The 20,951-nt window shown below is 43.0% G+C and overlaps 1 protein-coding gene across 3 annotated transcripts in view; it reads right to left on the reverse strand.

Moving 5' to 3' along the window:
- Positions 1–20,951, reverse strand: part of reln (reelin) — a 97,120-nt gene that overhangs the window by 27,150 nt on the left and 49,019 nt on the right. For all 3 annotated transcript variants that reach the window (XM_028986087.1, XM_028986086.1, XM_028986085.1), the window contains exons 4-22: positions 17,761–17,831; positions 12,079–12,111; positions 11,902–11,980; positions 11,522–11,618; positions 10,871–10,922; positions 8,992–9,088; positions 8,564–8,804; positions 7,893–8,038; positions 7,400–7,551; positions 7,203–7,318; positions 6,570–6,778; positions 5,119–5,247; positions 4,608–4,717; positions 4,420–4,486; positions 4,116–4,349; positions 2,452–2,613; positions 1,918–2,154; positions 1,639–1,831; positions 732–844 (exon numbers count right to left, since the gene is read on the reverse strand). In XM_028986087.1, the coding sequence (XP_028841920.1) occupies positions 732–844; positions 1,639–1,831; positions 1,918–2,154; positions 2,452–2,613; positions 4,116–4,349; positions 4,420–4,486; positions 4,608–4,717; positions 5,119–5,247; positions 6,570–6,778; positions 7,203–7,318; positions 7,400–7,551; positions 7,893–8,038; positions 8,564–8,804; positions 8,992–9,088; positions 10,871–10,922; positions 11,522–11,618; positions 11,902–11,980; positions 12,079–12,111; positions 17,761–17,831 (2,538 nt within the window). The remainder of the gene's footprint in view (positions 1–731; positions 845–1,638; positions 1,832–1,917; positions 2,155–2,451; positions 2,614–4,115; positions 4,350–4,419; positions 4,487–4,607; positions 4,718–5,118; positions 5,248–6,569; positions 6,779–7,202; positions 7,319–7,399; positions 7,552–7,892; positions 8,039–8,563; positions 8,805–8,991; positions 9,089–10,870; positions 10,923–11,521; positions 11,619–11,901; positions 11,981–12,078; positions 12,112–17,760; positions 17,832–20,951) is intronic.

Genomic DNA, 20,951 nt, shown 5'->3' on the forward strand with positions numbered 1-20,951 from the left:
CCTATATTCTGCAATCTGAACATATTAAGTTCTGTAAGGAGTTAACTTTTATACATGCTATTAAGGAAGAGTCTCCCCAAAACCATCTGTACTGAGAGGACAGGGGATGTTTGGATCTTTTGCAAGCAAATCCCTCCAGGTTTGACACAAGGTACAAATAAATCATAGTGACACAGTCTTCTGAATAAGAGTTCTCGCCCTGTTGGGTTAGAGTGTGATGGATGGAGCAGCTCTGCCACGCATCAGCGTGTTCATGAGAGGCGTCAGGGGAGGTCAGTGTGTGGTGACCTTGACCTTTCTGGTTTAATCAAGCTTGTGGGGAGCAATGTGTTTCATTTCAATTTGCTCAACTGACCTGTGACCTTTCATCATGGAACTGATTTAGGTTAGGATGCCTTTATTTAAGAGCAGAGGGGGATGTGTGCTGGGTTGTCTTCTGCGGATCAGTGGTGCGTAGTGTGTGTCGGTAATAATGGACATTTTCTCTGCTGCAGGTGTGTGCATATGAATGGTTGCATATGTGTGCTACAGTACACATAATATACACTACCTTTCAAAAGTTTAGGGTCATTTAGAAATGTCCTCTTTTTTATGGGAAAAATGTTGATGGTATATTTAAAAGACATTAAATACTCTGTCTGTTGAGCCAAGTGTGTCACTTTAAAGCTTCATTGATTTTTACTGTCATAATGTCTGTGCATGTGTGTGTGCATGTGTGTGTGTTCAATCACCATGTTTTTTGGGGCAGGGGCAGTGTGATCCTCCTCCAGTTGCTGAACTCAGAGGGATGATACACACTGGGTGCTGTGAACTCCGAGCAGCTTGGCATGCCTGGCAGACAAGCCTAAAAAAGCACATAATCCCAGTCAGGTTAACAACATGGATATTATAACCAAGCATCAGAGCACACATAACATTTTCCAACAAAACAGCCCAATATGGCATGAAATAAACTTAAGGCATCATAAATATTAACCACAAGGTTAAGAACAGCACAGCTCCGTCAGCTCAAGGAATTACAAAGCCAGGCAGTGAACCCAGATGATTAGTCAATGTAATGCAATAATTTCTGACTCATGTCTTCGTGTGTTATCGCTAACGTGGCAATTACTCAACCTGTCATATTTTAAGGGCACCTTATAAGTGTTATGAATGCTGTAATAGGGTAATCAATATTTATGCTCATGAATGAACGAATGATCCTCTCTTGCAGCTGATTTAATCTGTTTTCTTAACAAAAAGAAAACTAAATATAAAACATGAAATATTGTTTAAAATTAAGGTTGTAATAATTTATATGGGCAATAGCCAAATTTTTATTTTTTTTGTTTCATGGAACATTATGCATTCAACATTCCTTAAATATCTTAAAAGTCTAAATGACTTACAAAGTTAAACTATATATTCACATTCACCTTTTGATGCTGGTGTGGATCTGAATGTCATTTCATGCTTTTCTGGATTTGCATGCAAATCTGAGGCCTTTACAACAAGTGTAAATTTACAGCATCTGGTTTTATTCCGCCATTAAATGCAGAATTTTTTTAATCCAGGACTTTGTCGAAATGTAAAACGTAGTACCCACACTGAGGTAGATATAACTTGTGAAATGACACGGGATGTGGGTGTGGTCCTCACCTCTTTGACCAGGTGCCAAGTCAGGCCATGATTGGTGGAGAACTCCAGGCGCACCTGCGTGTCGATGTGAGGGGAGGCTTCTCGCCCACAGCCCATCACTAGAGAGAACTGCAGAGTGTAGGAGGCACCAATCTGCATGGACTGGGTCTCCACGTAACGGATGCTGGAACCAGGACTGGGCTCTCCGGAGAAACTACATGGAGACACATAAGCTCTGTAGCTGATCTCCTCTTTGGGGTTTTGTAATAAAGGTAAAAAATGTGTGTGCGCTGGAGGTACCCGAGGGTCCAATCGTGATCGCAGTAAGGCTGAACATGGCCCAAGTAGAAGCCCAGACTCTGGGTGACGTCCAGCACGTTGCTGAAGTCCAGACTGATGGTGTTGAAGAGCACTGAGGTCATGGTGATCTCATCCAGTGCCCACACGTCCTGGCCACGCCCTGAGTGGTACGGCTGCCACCAGCGGAACTGAACCCCGAATTTACGTGCTCCTGGGGGCAGCTCAACAGACACAATCCTGAGGGAAAAACACAGATACATTTTCAGTAGAATAAACCCTCACCAAACACACCAGAGCCATGTATAAACCGGTTCATTTCAGTTAAATTATGTATTTATATTAATAATACCCACATTGCGGAAATTTTTTATCTAAATTTCTAATGATCTAAATTTCCACACACAATGTGATCAAAGAAAAGCATCCTACCTATTTCATTTATGAACAACAAACCGAAGATGATGTGTCTAATGAGAGTATTGAGTGAGTATTGAGTGCTCTCCCTCAGTAAATGTCGGTCTTGCAAGTAGGTACCTGGGCTCATGGAAACCCTGGTAGGCATAGTGCTGCAGCAGGGTCCAGGTGATGCCATTGTCAGAGGAGTAGTGCAGCAGGACACCTTCACCTGGTTGATCTGGGGCAGGACAGGAGCTCAACGTGCTGCGGCTGCCCAGCCTCAGGGTGAACTGTAGATACCTGGAGAACAGAACGGGTGAAATGTTTACGACTGTGGTCGTGGAGAGGCTGGCCATGGAGATCCAACAAGCAGGAGGGTTCCTGCCTCCCCATCAGAACTCATACACACACACTCTACATCACGCTCCAGATGCTTCCTGCACCTTTCTATTATAAAAAAACAGTTGTATTAAGATATACTGTTAATGTATTATTTATAGTATTAATGTTAATGTAGTATTTATTAGTGACTGTCATTCACCATTAATATTGCAGTCAATGGTGAGGAATTAACATTTATTAGGATATTAAGAATAAAAACACTTTTTATTACACTGTTTATTAAGCAAAACTTATTGATCATGATTGTATAAATATTAGTATACTTCTATACTTTTCTTCTGTCTGTGTACAGCACGTTGGTGAACTGCGTTGTTTTAAAGTGCTTTATAAATAAAATTGAATTTGAACTTTGAACTTCTATATGGCCGAGATGTTCACAGTCAGTGTGAACTGAACCCCTTACCTACAGCCAATGAACCGACAACCAGGGGTAAACAAACAGAAAGATGAAAAAATGCACGACAGAGGACTGTGATATAAACATGGAGGGAGCAGAGGACGATGAATGAGTGAGGGGATTAGTACCAGAGAAGATGTGAGGTTGTATATGTGTGTATGTGTGACCACTAAATCTGACATTTTGAAGATTAGAAGCTCTCAAAGAAATGCTTTGTTCTTGCCCTGTTACTGTAATCATTCACACCTCTCTCTCTCTCTCTCTCTCTCTCTCTCTTTGTGACTGAAGATCACTACATCAGGACAGACGTGCTGTAGGAACCGGCCTCATCAATCTAACACAGACGTCATTCTCTTCCTTTCATCTCTCCTCTCATCAGCAACACTGCTCTATTTCCCAGAAATGGACGGAGAGAGAAACAATCAGATTTTGCTCTGAACAGGCACAGTACCTATAGACTTTTTTTCAGATCTCCACACAATCTGAGTTGTGTGATATGCTTTAATCTGAACTAAGTCGTTACACTCCCATACTTTAGTCAGCCCATCTATCCACTCCAAAGTGTGCTTTATAGGATTTGGACACACTTCTTCTCATGTTCGTTAAAACGCACATCTTGTGCATGATCCTGGACAATACTACAGATTTTAAATTTGAATGCAACAAATTTGAACAAAACCGAAAATATTTAACCATTTAGTTTATTCTATTTTTAATGAAAAGTCTTGCCACATGTTTTTTCTTTTCTTACTGGAGCCAAGCATGGGCACCACGAGTCCAGCACTGTTGGTTTTGGATGCAGTAACTTGGCAATGGCACAGCGCAATAGCAGTGACAAAGTGACAAAAATCACAGTTCAAAGTCACACATTTACATGGCAACAACACTTAAGTGTGAAAATATTGCACAAAATAGAATGGAAAATGTTGAAATAAAGAGACGTTCTTCCTGATGTCCATATCCCAGTGGCTCTGAAACTGTTCTGAGCACAGCTGGGCTTTACCTGGCTTGTGAGCTGTCGAGTGGCGTGGTGACCAGGTGCCTGCGGCTATCGCGGTTGAAGACCAAAGCCTTGCCGCTGGCCAGCACCCCACAGCCGAAGCTGACTTCTGCCCCACGCAGTGATGAGAAACTGTGATAGGAGGACAAACGCGGGCTGGAGAAGCCCTCTGACAGGAAAGCTGGGAACGTCTGCGATGCCAGCTCACATGCTGGCCCACTGAAGCCTGGGTCACACCTGAGAAGGATGAACATCATCAGAATGAATATGAGAGGGTGTGACTGTGGAATGGATTGTTTCTACTTACTTGCAGCCGGTGCGTGAACAGTGTCCTCTCCCAGAGCAGAACCGTAGACAGGACGGTCCAATGTATACTACAACACACACACACACACACACGCGATTGATTTTGCAATCCCTAGATGAGCTTTGTTAACATAGGTAACACGGTTAATATAGAGTGGAGGGGAATGGATTCTCCTTTTGACTCCTCACCGTTGTCTATGGCCCACATGTTGGCATGGCCTGTGCCAGTCTGCCGCCAGCGGAACTGAGTGCTTTCTGTTAAAGCGGAGTTGGGAAGGGGAATGGAGATCCTAGTCCAGCTGCAAGCAAACACACACACACACACACACACACACACACACACACACACACACACACACACAATATTTAGTAACATGTAAATATGGGTGCACAGTATACTGCCATCAGTGTCACCTTGCTGGTTGGTTGACAAAACCAACAACAAATTTGCTGTTTTACCTGCCACTATAGTGTGTGTGTGTGTGTGTGTGTGTATGTGTATTCATGTATGCTATATGTACAGCAGTGTGCTGGTGCTACACTGGATGAGTCCCTGTCTGTGGGCACCAGTATCCACTATCTGCAGTCAGTTATGGGAAGTGGGTGACTGCCTTATGTGTGATGTAAAGCATTCTGAATGATGGTGTAAATACAGTATGTATATATATATTTTTCTTTTTTTGCAAACACACACACTAACCCGCTGTAGTTCTCAGAGGAGTAGACAGTGCTGTGAGGGAGGTGTGGTCCAGAGCACAGATCAGGCAGGCACTCAGTATGAAGTAGAGACCAGGAGCGGCCGTGATTGGTTGAGAACTCCAAATTGACACTGTTGGGTACAGAGCAACACAAACGTGAATATCAGATTCAAACACCAGGACTCTGTTCAAACATGTTTCAGACCAGTTGCACGAGGAACTGAACTATTGCATCAGGTTACCGAGTGAAGCTGGTGTGGAAGATGGGTGGAGATTTCACCCAGGGTACGAAGTCAAACCTGTACAATTTTGTAGGCACATAGATAAACTCATCTTCTGCTTCACTTCATGTTCATTTGGGGACCTTGAGTTTTTGGGAACTGAGCTGTAAAGTGCAATGCAGCTGTTTCCTAGTCATCAATGGCAGAAATGACAACTTGCAATAAACTGAAGAGTATTCATTATTCGAATTTATTAAATGGGGAACAGGGCATGACTTTCAGTGATATATACAGCAACAAGACACTGTTCCGCACTAGACCAGAACTTTTTAAACTAGAGTCTGTGCAATGAATTCAGCTGCAAGCTGATGAGGCCATGAAGACATCCATGGACTTAAAGGGGTGCAGAAACATGATCCTAAATCTTCCTGATGCATAATCCTTTAGACAAGAGGCTTGAAGGGTTCTTTGTATTAATGTGTGTCTCTAAGGGGGTCCTTAACATGCCAAAAGGAAGCGATCACACACGTTTTCAACCTTTTTGCTTTTGTATCTTTACACTTGTCTCACTTGTGCAATAGTTTTGCATTTGCATTATAGTAGTCGTATTAGCATTATGTAGTTCGGACTACCCAGCCGGAATATAGAGACTGCTGCGTCTTTGTTTTTACTGAGAGGTGGCTCGGTGACAGAACTCTGGACGCCGCAGTACAGCTGGACGGGTTTACTGACCGGAATGCAGCGCTGTGTGGTAAGGCCCGCGGCGGCGGCTTGCGTGATTACATCAACACGGAATGATGCCAGAACTCCGTGCTGGTCTCTAGCTACTGTTCACCGCTGGTGAGATGCAGACCTTTTTATTTACCGCGGGAATTCACCTCAGTTTTTTATTTTTGGAGTGTACATTCCACCCAGCGAATAATGTGAAGGAGGCGCTGTACGGAGCTATGAGCGATCTGCAGAATGTACACCCTGACGGACTGTTCATTATCGCCCGAGATCTCAAGTCAGTCCTCGCTAAATTCCATCAACATGTGGACGTGTGGATAACACACTGTATACACCAACTTGGCCCCGCCCCCATCTCGGCCAATCATGCCGCATCACTGTTATGCTAATGGTAGTAGGACACAATGGTAGTAAGTGGGGTTTGAACCTGGGACTTCATTGGCGACCTGGATCGTACGTAATGGCATTAACGCTGGTGTTGTTGGGAGAGCATGCTGCTCTACCTGTTGGAGGGCTGGTAGGAGCCACAGCCCAGGTTGATGGAGAACTGTGCCACGTGTGTGTGGGTGCCGGGCAGGACCGGCAGCAGCTGCAGGAAATCCAGCGCCCATACATGACGACTGGCGCCGCCGTGAGTCCGCTGCTCCAGGCAGAACTGTGTCACCGGGGTCTGCAGCTCAGTGGGCAGAGTCACTGACACCAGCGTCGGCGTCTGGGACAGGATACCACTTTTAGATATGAGATTACTGACATTTATTCAACAGTGATGTCTGATAGGACATCATGATGAACATTGACTACATTTTTTATCTTATTTAACATAATTAACTGAAATCCTCTGGAGGAATGGTAGACTCCCATGCCATGTCTACGCAAACCTCGTTTAATTACCTTCACGGATGAAATGGCTCATGTGGAGATCATGTAAAATGAAAAGGCGCAACTAAATACTTAGGATATATCTGTGCTGTAACATTACCCAGCATGCAGTCTATAGACTTTATATTAATAATTATGCCTTAACACATTTATCACATATGAAAAAGACACATGTTTGCCATGTTTGGTGATGTTTTGCTAGATTGTGAAAATGCTGTTGATATGCTGGTGATATTTCAAATCTGTGTGAACTGCACCCTGTATGCTGAGTAGGGCAGCGTGTCCAGAAGCACATGATCCCTACGGCCCTCTGAACGTCCGAACACAATGACATCATTTTCATGGGATTCCCCTGGATCACACTGTCCACCTCCTACAACAGAGAAAGAGAGATAGAAACGGTTTCTCTGATGGCGGAATCAGGATGATCAGGGCAGCAAGTGTCAAGTCTCACCCATAGTAAAATGGAATCGGAGGTTGCCGTAAGAAGTGGTGTCCATGTAGGGGGTGCACACTTTTCTCAGACCTTCCCTCTGGAAGACGAGGGCGGAGCCAGACTCAATCTCCCCGCACTGAGTCCCATACACTGCCCCCTCGATGTCCCACCTGCATCAGGAGAACAGTCAACTTATATTGGACTGGACTGCGAGAAGAGCTTTTGGTGAGCCTAGTAAAATTCGATTCGGTGAAGAGTTAAGAGCAGCCCTGGCTGATGGTCATGGAGCTGAAGCCTCCACTCTCGTGACATGCTTTCTCTGTGGGCCAGGTGGCATCACCTCTTTACACATGCATGGCCTGTCAGAAGACACACATTGCCCCCTGCTGCCGTTGCTCTCTCATTACCCATCAACACCTGCTCTCTTCACAGAAGCTTTTTCACACGCTGATGCATCAAGATACATTCACACACTGACACACACCCAGGAGCCAGACATATCATAACTGACCCACTGGGTGGGCTCTCAAAATCCTCCTCCCAGTAGCTCCGGCCCTCCTCACGGTGTAGGTCGATGTCCCGTGTGGTGGTGAAACTATGCCCCGCCCCCTCACCTCCATGGAAGTACATGGCATTCCCTTCTGACTGGCAGGCATGCTGTGCAACAAATACAATTAGTATTAACAGGAACCGATATTGAGTTTGAATGTCAACTTAATTCATTATGCAATTAAATTTGATCTTATTGTAAGTTGAAATTAGTACACCCTCAGTGAATATGCAAAATGTCCAAATATTTGTGTTAAAATTATTGATAATGATTTTTTATCAAGTGATGCTCTTTACTATTCTCCTCCCATTCCATGTTCTTTCTGTTGTTACACTAAAGTATTAAGTATTGCTTATACATTGAAGGCATTTGCCAGACCCCCTTTTCCAGAGTGACTTACAACATGCTTCTATGTTACAATCAATTAAGTTATCAATTCTGCTTCAATAAGACCCCAACTATGAATACAATCTTTTTATTCACGCTGTTGTAGTTTCTATACATAGGTCAGACAATAAGAAGGTTACAAGTTCATCTAAATATTCTCTAAAGAGGAAGGTCTTGAGCTGCCGTTTGACCTCTAAACTTGTTTTAAGGCCATATGGCCAAAATTGTCCTGGACTGAACCCAACCTTGACCGTGGCTCCGGGGAAGAAAAGCCAGTTGGCGGTGTTAGGAGGGTCCAGGGTGTCCTCCATCAGGGTGGGCTTGTGGGCAGTGTTGACCAGCAGCACATTGTCCAGGCCCCAGCAGGACTCGTAGCCATCAGGGTTGGAGGCAGGCTCCTGGGACCAGCGAAGGTGCACACCCTCGCCCCTGCTTCCCACAGGCATGGGCAACAGGTGCACCATGGTAGTGCTGTTGGGTGGTGCTCTTTGGGTGAAAAAGAGAGAGAGAGATTATCAGCCAATCCTTCAATATGAAGCATATTTGACACAGACTACAATCCAGTGTTCTGTGGTTTATTTTTGAAGTAGATACTTAAGTGTTTGAAACAGTTGCAGCAGATGGAGGAATTTCACAGTGTATGAGTGGAGTGCAGAGAAACATGAAATAAGACCTGATCTTTTCCAGAGTGGTCCAGTCATCTGAGCCGTTCAGGCTGTAGGACACAACGATGCTGGGGTCTGAGTAGCTGAAGCGACAAGTGCCAGAGCCTGGAGAGCAGAGAAACACATACATGCAGACAGGCATGATAATACTCACACACACAAACACAGATTTACTGGCAAACACACAACTATATGACTCGACAGCTTTGTGAATAAACTTCAGCAGTAAGCCCTGAAGAGGAGTCAGCTTTTACAGCATCAATTCATTTTCCTCACTTTACACCACAGATAATCCAGCACTGCCCCCGGCCCAGACGCTGCTGCACTAATCATGTCTAAAAAGCTGCAGAGAAGGAGCATGTGCGACAGTGAACAAAGTCTAAAATTCATCTGCAAGCCATTAACAGGTGATGAACAACCTATTTTATTGCCAGGTACCTGCATCTTTTTTGGCAGGATTTTGCTCGTAGGAGTTGTGTCTTTTTAAATTTAGCATGGCTGGGTGTATTGTTAACCATTGACAGTGAAATGATGAAATTATGTTTAAATGCTTATGAATAAAGGAGTTAGGACAACATTTTCCAAAATCTACATTCTTTTCACCGAACCGGCCTTCCACATTTTGTTAAACATCTGAAACAGGATCCATGGCCGAACTGTCTCACAGACACACACATGGCTTATACCAATTCCCTTCTGTATTGTACTGCGTGTGTCTATTAACCACAGACCGTCCATGTTATGTGAGCTATGTGAGCTGTAACAGAGAGTCACAGCTTCTTTTCTGTGGTGAGTGAAAGTGTGTGTGTGTGTGTGTGTGTGTGTGTGTGTGTGTGTTCGTGTGTGTGCGAGGCAGAGACTGGGATCACAGCAGTACGAGGCGTTTTGAGGCAGGACTGAGCACACAGCAGACATGAAAAATAAAACAGTCATAAAACCCTGCTGTTTCCTCCTGGGTGGCTTTCTCTGCCCCAGTAAATCATTCATAAGGCTACGGGACAAGAGCACAGAGCTACACCCAGCCGGGCGTGACCTATATGTGTATATCGGAGAAGTCTGTATGTGTGTGTGTGTGTGTATGGCTCCGTTGTTGCATGTTCCTAACTGATAGCTGGTTCAATGGGCAGAACAAGACTGATTTCATAAACTGGTGCTAATTTGCATTTGCAGAAATGACCTTGAACTATGTGTAAAAAGATAATTTTGCTAATAAAGTGCTGTCATGGGTGCCGTTGAACCACCAGGTCCACAGGGAAGGCGACCCGGAAGTAGACGAGATAATGGTTGCCAGACCTGATGGCCATCTTGATCGTGCCTCACTCATCATTGTGTATACTCGATGTTGCTCAGCCTTCGTTCCTGATCGACTCTGCCTTCACCTGACCCTTCTTCCAGATCGATCCATCGCCCTCTGATCCATCTGCAATTAATGTTGCCAACCGATGCCTTCTGACTACTCTTCAGCCCGATGCCCTATGCTATGAGCACACCATGGTAACCAAGAACTTTATTGCTTTACCAGGTGTTGCTCTCATCACTTCAGGACGACCTTCTTTGTTGCATAGCTACAGTGAACGGTCCCCAGCTGAATTATACTATATTATAATTATAATATTAAGGACTGAATTCAAAGAATTTTATTTCTTTTTTAATAAACTGATCTGTCTGAGTCTAAATGTCTAACCCAACTCCAGTGATTACCCAAATCTCATATAAACCCTCACCTAATTTCCACATTTTAAATAAGACAGAGTTGAAAAAAGCTCCAGGTATTGAAAAATTCACTTTTGGTGCTTATTGAGAAAATATCCATAATGGCACTGGAAGTAAGGGTACTTCAGTTGATGCCATCAGACACATACTGTACATCAGCTACATCACACTCACCCATTGCAAACTGTAGAATTGAAGCTGTGCTGGTGTTCAAAGCCACTGTAGTCTAGAGAAAGAGAAAAATAACAGGGAGAAGGTCAAAGGTTTAAGATTACCTGCCTAACTACTCAATAAGTTTTGTATAGTTTCAGTAAATACAGTGAAACGTTCTCTATTTGTCTGATGTTAAGAGTCTTTGTTCATTCTGCATGGATATAGATGTGTGTGAGTGTGAGTCTCTGAACAGCAATCAAGCACAGAACACATGGTTACACTTGAGCATTTTTATATGAAAGATAACATTCAGTAATAATCCTCATTGTAAATATCTGTGACTTAGTGCTTTTTTATCAATTCAATTTAAAGTGCAATTTAGCATGACAATTTTTTATGAAATATTTACTGTCAGAATTGAATCCTAAAATTTCTATTTTATGTTAATATGGCTTTCAGCAAAAAAACTATTAAAAGCAGTTGTGGTTGTGGTTGTCCTCAGTGTGCACTAAGCTACTGACATTTCTTGCTAAGAAACCCATGCATTACAGGCAGAGCTGTGGTGAGGCTGTGGTTGGGCTGTGGTGTGACTCAGATGAGTGACGCTGGGACACCAGCAGGCACACTGTGTCTTATTTACAACATGCTGTGATTGGGTTGTTGAGTGATTACCAGATCCCTCTGTCCGAAAGGTTCGCAGAAGGTGACCATCCTCCCGTGCATTAGGACCCCACACTGCTCCCCCACCTCACAGTTACTGCACTCTGACCTGAGGGAGAAAAGCAGAAATGCAAATTTTTTTACAGATACTGAAATGTGATATTAATAAGCATGTATATAAACACACACACACTCACACGCACGCACATAAATAAATATATATATACTGAAAAATATAAAATGTCTGAATACTTCCTGGATCCACTACACAAGAAACATAATCTTTTCATTCTATCACATAAGGAAAACTTTATCTCAAATGCTGAATAAGTTGATGAATTATGAAAAATACGACGTCCTTTCATCTCCTTTTGCCAAGTGACTGTGCCCACCAGATGCTGAAGTCCAGCTCTCCCTGCAAGTTGGAATCAAAGTCATCCCGGAGCACAGCATGACTGCCATGAACTTCAGCTAACACCCAGAAAAAAAGAAAAGGGATTTTAATTCCCAACGGGTGATATAATGTCTGACATTTAGCCTAAACTGCACACATTGCAACGTAGACTCACCTAAACTGGGTCTCAGTGGTGACTCAGTAGGAGCTGAAATACAAAACAGACAAAGATGTCAATATGAAAAAAAAGTGATATTTTTTTTCCCCTACATATGTTTCCATTTAAGATAAAACATGTAGGTGTTATGTGATTGGGCTGACTTAGATCTCATAGGCTTTTTTTAAAAAAAATGTATTTTCACGTTTAAAATATGGATATAGATCACTACATACTATATATATGGGAGTGTGCAATATGTCTGCATGTCATAAAAGTTCTTCAGAAATCTACCTCCGGGGGAATTAGAGGTGTCTACTCGAAAACTCAGTGCTGGACTTAATTAATGGTTCACACCCAATTAACCCCAGTCTTCTCTAGAGACTCAATGAACTTAAGATAAACTCCTGCTCTCTCTGTCCACTATGCACAAGGTCCGCAAACCTCTCAAGAGACACAGATACAGGGAGGTACAAAGAGAAAGAAAGTTTCAAAAGTGAACTTTTATTCTTTTCAATGTCTTAACAGTACTTATGCTAATGCAGATGAAGAGAGATGAAGACAGACAGAAGCTGAATTATACTATATTATAAGGACTGAATTGAAAGAATTAAATGTTTTTTAGAAACTTATCTGTCTGTGTCTAAATTCTTGATCAATGTCTAACCCAACTCCAATGATAACCCAAATCTCAGATAAACCCTCACCTAATTTCCACATTTTAAAAAGCTCCAGGTACTAAAAAATCCACTTTTGGTGCTTATTGAGAAAATATCCATAATGGCACTGGAAGTAATGTCACTTCAGTTGATGCCATCAGACGCATACTGTAAAGCGTTATTATTACTGCAAGGCAGTCGTTCTCAGTTTTCATGATGAGTACATGCCTCCAAAAGTATTTTGACCAACATTATGATTAGTCTATTAAACAAGATTCCACTGGAGGCAAATTGATTCCAAATATGAATATTATTTATTATGACTGTCATCCACTGTAAATATTGCAGTGCCGATATTAACTATAATATACTGAGGAGAGTAAGAATAATAACTACACCGCATTGAGACAAAGCAGCTGTGTGAATTTTAAACTTTGAACACTAGAGACTCCCAAGACAGTACCAAGCGGTACTACAAGGGTGTAAGGAATAGAGTTATACTTATTATTTATTCTATTATGCCACTGTTTACAGACATTTCCAATGGTCATATCTTTTAGACTTTTCTACAATTACACAATGCAAAAAAATACACATGTGGGAGAGTACACACACACACACACACACACACACACACACACACACACAGAGAGTGTATTGAAGTGCTTCCCTCTCAGCCCCAATCTACACATGCCTAGCGATGTAAATGCTGGAAGACTCTGTCAATCACCGCAGCCCCACTCAGCGCTGCTCATTACAGGCCGGAAGACAGGTTCCGCCGGGATGAAGACCTATACCAAGAAAAGACGCTAAAACAGGCTGACAGAATGCTAATCACGGCTCCAACTATTATTCAGGCTCATGCTGCCTTCCTTAAGTTGTTCTTTACCCTCTGTTCTTTACCTTCTGTTTGCAAACACATCAGCTTCCGTTTTTCCTCTTCACTGCATCCTTCCATTCCTCTCATCATCTCCGTTCAGACAAGTTTTTTAATCCTTGACAGTTCCCAAACCCCACATCTGTCTTCTTCCTCCTCTATTGCTGTCCCTCCCTTTTACTCTCTCTCTCTTACAGCAGGCAGTTGCACTCATTTCTGGTTTAATCCCCTCTCACTTTCTTAAAGACTTCCAATTACTTCCTCCTCCATTAGCGGCTCATCTGTGCTAATGCCTGTATCTCCTCGGCCAGGGTCTACACCAACTCCTCCACCTCGTCAGGCCCCAACACCACTCCCCCGTTCCAGTCAGATGAGGAAGAGGAGGCTCTCGCAGATTTACCAGCATCTCTGCATATAAAGTGCAGGCCTTGCAAGTCAACCCAAATCTGGCTCCACGCCCCCCATCATCCGCTAATCTCCACTCACTCCCTTCTCACTTCTTCAGAGCAGATTCTGCTCATCTTCTTACTCACACTCTTTAAGGTCCCTCCTGACAATTCTATTCAAATGTCCTTTTATTGGCCTAAATTGCAAAAAATGCATGATCTATATATCTAAAACATGTCAATAAAAAGCCACTTAGCAGAATTCAGTTGTTCTGTCAGTGTGGGGTGATGTGGGATTACACATCAGTTGTAGTGTTAGGAGATGACTTAAAAGCCAACAAGAACCTGCCGTATCATTAGGACTACCTCTGATTAGCAAGTTCCAACAGCATCCATCATGGTGGGCCTACCTTCTCCAGACAGTGAAGTCCATCATGGAGACACACAGAACGGCACTAAGAAAAACTTCAAGGTTCCCTCTGCGATGAGGGATGAGATGGATGTCAAGGGGAGTGATCATCCACTTCTCTAGCCCTCTACCGTGGGCCCTTGGGGATCGCACTCACTGGTGAGTTATATAGGACTTTTAATAATCCATCTGCCCCAGTGTAGTCCTGGGTGCCCATAAATGTCTGATTTATTGGCCTGCTGGAAATTACAGGCATTGGCAGGGACGCCTCTGTGCTCCAGCCTGTCATACAGGGGCCATTGGGTCCTGATGTACTGCCAGACCACCAGTCTCTGCAGCTGTCGCTGCTGGCCCTGCCAAGCCACTTCCACCTCCACCCCTGTCTCCAGTTCCTACACCGTTACACCATGTCCGGCAGCCCATTGGCAGGCCCTTCATCCCTCATAGCCTATTTAATGAATAAATTACAAGCGAAAATCTGTAATTATTTTAAATTTAGGAGATGAATGGATGAACTGTTTGCGCACTTGGTCAGGGCCAAATTTATGTAGGGGGGGGTAGAGTTTGTTGTAGGTGTAGAAACTTCAGGCCTTATTGGAAGAGTCATTTCTTCCCAGGTGATGTCAGCCGTGCTTTCACAACCAGGAAGCCCCACATACCCAATAACCTGTTTTTCAGTTTTAAATCTACGTCTAGCTTCTTATCAATTAGCAACAGTTTCTTGGTTAAAAAAAATCACAACGAATGGAAAAATGTGAAATTATTGTGATATCACGCATAATTGTGTACTTTTGTTAACCGAAAGAACAAACTGAGCCCCGATGGTATAGGTGGCTCATGTGTGTGTGGTCAAATTACTACAGTTACAAAAAAATGAATGACCAATGAAAAGGTAAGACACCATTTCGGTATGTTGGATAACTGGGAGAACAGGAACAGAAAATGCAACTGTTGAAAAGGAATGGAGCTTGAAATCCATATCACTCAGTCATTCTTTGCTGATGCCCTTTAGTTTTGTTCATTTCTAGCCCTTACCTCCATTCTTCCTGTCCAAATCCTCTTTACGGAAGCAGCTCTCTTTGGATAATCTGCTCATTTGTTCTCCTCTGATTTGAGTCTCATGCGATCAGCTTCCTCCCTCTGCCATGGATCATAACCCCACCAGGATATTTAACATTTTTTAAAGCCTCCTCTCACTGCTTGAACTTTGAAGTGGCATGAGCGGCCCATATCTCCTACGCTTCTTACAAACATTACAACAAGCTATATTCGGCCAAACCAATCTCCCACTAAATGTGCGAGTCCAACAATGATCGATGAAGGAACTCAATTCCATGAGCACACAATACTCCGGGTTGGTTAATGTATGTCAGGTGCTTCAGTTCCACTTTTCCACCATTTCTACCTGTATGTTCTGTATTCTGCTTACACTGAAAGGACCTTGACTGATTCCCCCATAAAACAATTTCAGTCCAGGTTAAGTTTTTTTTTTTTTTTATTCTTTTTGTCCTCTGAAACAGTGAGGGTTGAAGAAAGTCAGTACAATTTATATTTAGCAAAATGTCGCCGGAGCCACAGAACACCCCAAGACACCCCAGTCTGCTGAGGCACACCCTGGAGACCAGAGCAATCATCTTTTTTACTCTTCTTCTTCACTTCCCTCCCGCCGCTGGTATTTTACACTCTCATTTGTAATTCAAATTCCCTGCCTGTGTGTTCTGCCTGGAAGAGGGGATGGGGGAAAGTGTCACATTATTTGCCATCCAGGAATTAGCCACTAACAAGGTCGAGCACCTACTCTCATCTAGCTCCTCTGTACACGTTTTAATGCTGTTTTATCTTCCCTCAGCTGCTGCCTAACCCACCATTTACGACCTTCAACTTTCTCATCCTTCTGTCCATGCACAAGTAGCTCTTCAGCTGAAGATGGAGGAAGAAGGATTCAACGCCAGCAACCTCCCCCTTCTTTCTCTTGAGCATCCTCTTCTGTCTCACCCATTCTGTCTCCAGCTCACATCCACATTTGGCTGTCTGTACTGTCCTCTTATCTCGCTCTCTCTCTGTGCCCTCAGCTCCTCAACTTCTCTCCAGCTTGGCTCTTGCCAGCATGCCCATGGCACTTGTAGAAGGGATCGTTTTGTTTAAACACAGTGTCGAAACTGACTGTCGGAGAGAGATTAGCCAAGATCATGACTGCTTCGCGGGGCAAAAACAGGCAATGTGGGGGTCACTGGAACAGTGTCAGTAGACATTGAGCCTGAAGAAAGCATAAGGACAAGGAGACATGATTTGGCAGCTCTCATGCCTGAGAATCTTTTTCTGACCATTCCAGAATGAGGACTGCTATTCAGCCAATGTAAATGAACATTGAATAGACATATATACAGGGTTTTAGCAACAGATGGTGATGACTAAATACTAAATACGTTTCCATGAATTCTGTTTCAGTAAATGCACCAAGAGAAGTAGGGATTCAGCCCAATAGCCTGGATAATAGCTGTGCACTGTCATGTAAGTGTGATTCCTGGGCTTTGTTTGTACTTCCAGCATGTATATAGCTGAAAAGCTGTTCCCCTGTTTGAGTTACAGTTTGAGTTATTTTAAAAGTGAATGGGTGATGATGTGGTGCTCCTATGCTTGGACTAGATTGCTCCTTGACTGTGCGTGGTAGTGCCCCCTTCTGACATTGATTATCTGGTCATCCCCAGCAAACAGTGAGCTCTTGTGCTAGAGATCAGTGATTTCCTCTCCTCTCCTCTCACCTTTTCTGAACAGGAGTACATATCTTTCACTCAGGTTGTATAACTAGGCTGAGAGCATCTGAGAGCACTGCTGTTTCAATGTCACTTCCACTGACTCTCCACTGAGACATGTGTCTTGCTTTAGGGTGTCAAACTCTAATTTGCAAAAAATGCTGCAGAACAAACACTCTCAAGGTTGCATCTTCACTAGAGAGAAGCTGAAAAGTAAATTGATCTTTGCTTGCACTGCATTCTGGGTATTAAGTGTTTAAGTGGATTTAACGGTAAGAGAGACAGTCAATGCAGAGTTAAAGATATAGCAGACAGTTAGCAACATTTCACATGTTCTCTACCCGCATAGCCAATCTGAAATAATTTAACCTCTTTATGAACTTTCCACACCTTTATATCCCATAACGCTACTCTAGTGTGCAGGCAGGAATCATACACAAGCTAAAGATGTACAGTTCCCTCCAGCGTAGTGACTTTAGTCACTTTATTTTATGTTGAAATAAATGCAGATAGGTTTGGCCTTATTTGCTGAAAAGAATCAGATTTGGACAGATTTACTAGAGTTCCACTCATACTAGCCATGCTTATCTTGATTATGAATGAGTTTTGATCTCACCTCCCTGTTCACACAGCTGCTGGGCCAAAGCATCCTTGAATATGATCTGTCCCCGATGTGTGGCGGTGGCCCTAAGAGAAAGAAAAAGACAGGAAGAGATTAAACAATCACTGGTGGCTCCAGACGAGGGAGATAATAAGTTCATTACCTGGAATGAAGATGAACATGGAACAGATGGTCTAATACAGCTTGAAAATGACTGAGTGTGTGAGTTTAGGTCACTGGAGGGCTGAAACTAAAAAGGAAGTAACACTAAAACAAGCTGAAAGTCTGCCTGGAGATAAAGCCTACTTGTATGCCACTCATGAAAGTTCTTCCGAGTCAAAAAGAATCATTTAATCTCCAACCAAAGCTGGTTTGATGGAGATTTCTTCTGTAATTGGAATTTGTCATCTGCAGCTTTACAGTACATCTGTGGTTATAAAAATTAGGTTTGGTGAATAACATGATAATGATAATTTTTTAAATCCCCAGAAGTGATGAGCGAATTGGAAAAAAAACCCTGAACCACTAGATGTTGTGGCACTCCAGCACATCACTGCTGTTTAAACAGTTTAATTAATCTTTTCTCAGACCATTTACAATCATCTACCCCTGCACTGCTCTTCACACTTAACTCCAAACACTTATTCCTTCGCCTCCAGACCAAGAGGTAAAACATTTTGTTGAACTAAAACTACCAACTACAGCTTTTTCAGTCAAATGGTCTCAAACAAGGTTACGGTTTTCTGGCTGATCCACATCCAGGTTTCCAGACTTTCTGCATTGTTGAGATATGGACAACTGTGCCAAGCAACCCCCCCCCCCCCCCCCCCCCCTTTCTTTAATCTTTGAAGAGAATTTTACACCCAATACTGTACACATGACCAACAAACTATATAACTGGGTCTGGCGAGCATTGCTGGAGGCTCAGACCAAACCATTAAACCCTGGCATAGTGAACCAGCCAGCATAATCTCATAAGCAAATGCTGTTCTCTAATTTCAACCTAACGAACTTCTTTTTAAACAAGGACGGAATCGTTTGGGGAAAGCCAGGCTAATGAACTCCATCAGACTTGGGAAGGTCTCGACTTCCTCCAGAACGAGCTGAGAACTGTGTTAGTGTTAGCCTGGAGTGGGGAAAATTCGCTGAATCACGGTGCCCGGTAGTGGCAGCGATTGTTCAGTGTGGGATTGAGGGCTGTGATTTAAAGTACCCTTGCACTCAAAGCCCCCTCTGATTTAAGCCCTGGTTTTCATCAAGCTGCCACATCACCCATCCTTCTGGTGGACAGTGCTTGATCAGCGGCTGGATGAGCTTTAAAGACGACATGCAGAAGACAGCAAAATGGAGACTTTTTCCATTTTAAAGAGAAAAAAAGGGAAAATGAAGTCTTAAATCACTTGATCATAAGAAGGCATGGATTATGGCTTTGGAAGCAGGGCAGTCAGATAATAAGGAGAACAGAAACAGAAGGTCGGGAAAATTTTTACAATCTGCATTTCCATTGTTTGCTATTTGTGTTGCTCTCGCAACCATGCCAAGTTCTGAGAGAAACCTCCTCCATGTCTGGGGATTAAACTAGTTTTCCAGCAACAAAACTCTTACTGACCCCAAAAAATAACAGAATTAAAAATTTCACTCCTGATCGAAATACCAGAGGAAAAAAGTATTTATACAAATGCTGTTGTGCTGGATCTAAATTTTTGTATCTCAAAGAGATAATGAACATCAGTAAATGCAGCCTTTTGTGTTCAATGTGAACTTCTGAAGATGACCGGCTCTGTCGGGATCTTGTGCTCATGCTGACTGGATGGGACACAGTATGATTACTTGTTACAGTTATTTATAATTACTGATATCCTGCAGATCTCAGTATGCTGAAAGTGAAACACATGCTGACACACACACACACACCTTAACCATCTGTAAACACTGTGTATGGGTGTCGAGGCATTCACCTGTTTACCCAAAGCTTGCTTATGAATAAATAACACAGGCTGAGAAAAGAGAGAGGTGAATTAGGGGGTAAAAGAAATCTCTTGTTTCAGAATTGGGTAATTTGGTTTATGAATAAAACATGCAAGGTAATGACCAGCAGGAGGGGGATAAGTGAACAATGTGCTTACGTATTTACGTAAAAACAGACTCTAGCAGTGTGCTGTGAGCCTCATACTAAACATATTTCAGAGACAGGCTGATTATTTCATCACAGTGGTCCCTGACAGTTTAGGTGCTGTTCCTGGGCTATAAAAGGTCAAGACCTTTCATAAGAGGTCCAAGAAAAGAAATCCAACATCTGCAGCTCAAACTCACTCATTCGTCTGGGGAGTAGACTGAAAGTAAAAGTGAAGTGTTGAAACATTGTGTGTCATTGTGAAACACTGCAGCACAGCACACGGTGCACACTACAAAATGTGTCCTCTGCTTCTAACCATCACTCTGTGTGTGGGGTGTGTGGGGACGGTGCTTTGCTCAGTGGCACCTTGGCAGTTCGGGATTCGAACCTTCTAATTACAGGGCTGCTTCCTTAACCTCAATGCCATGTCTGCCACAGACTGGTACAGCTTGTCTGATCTAATAGATCTAATTTATTTGAACTCATATTGCAAAAAATATTCAGAAATACTTCAGGAATGCTTTCAGGTGCACAACAGCGATTCCAGAGCTCAATCCAGCATCTGTATGATGTGCTGGAAAAACAAGTCCCATGCATGGAGACCCAACTTACTGGACTAATCAGGTGATCACATCATGGCCGAGGATTAGAAGGTTGATTCATGTGGTAATGATAACACTATGATAATGCACTTCTAATCATTTTAATCACATCTAAAATACAATTTCGATGTAAAAATTAATTAGTCAAACTTTAAAATTAAATTGTGAATCAGTTTGTCACACGTTTTAGTGTTCAACTACATCAATACAGGTTTCCAGAAAACCATTCATTAATGCCATACTGATTTATGGTTCATGTCCAACTGCACCCTTGAGCTAGGCCCTTAACACCTGCACTCTGACCCCCACCCCACCTCAGAGATATGCAGAGAATATTACATCCCTGTCTCTGTCACACACACACACAACCTGGATGCTGCCAGACTGGTGGCGGGCAGCTGTAGTAATGAGAGGTTAGTCGTGGTGAGAACTGCATGTGTTTCTCACTACTATCTAAACGGAGCCGCCATGCACTCACACAGCATCTA

This window comes from Denticeps clupeoides, chromosome 7 (assembly GCF_900700375.1).
Source record: "Denticeps clupeoides chromosome 7, fDenClu1.1, whole genome shotgun sequence".
NCBI classification, from domain to species: Eukaryota; Metazoa; Chordata; class Actinopteri; order Clupeiformes; family Denticipitidae; genus Denticeps; species Denticeps clupeoides.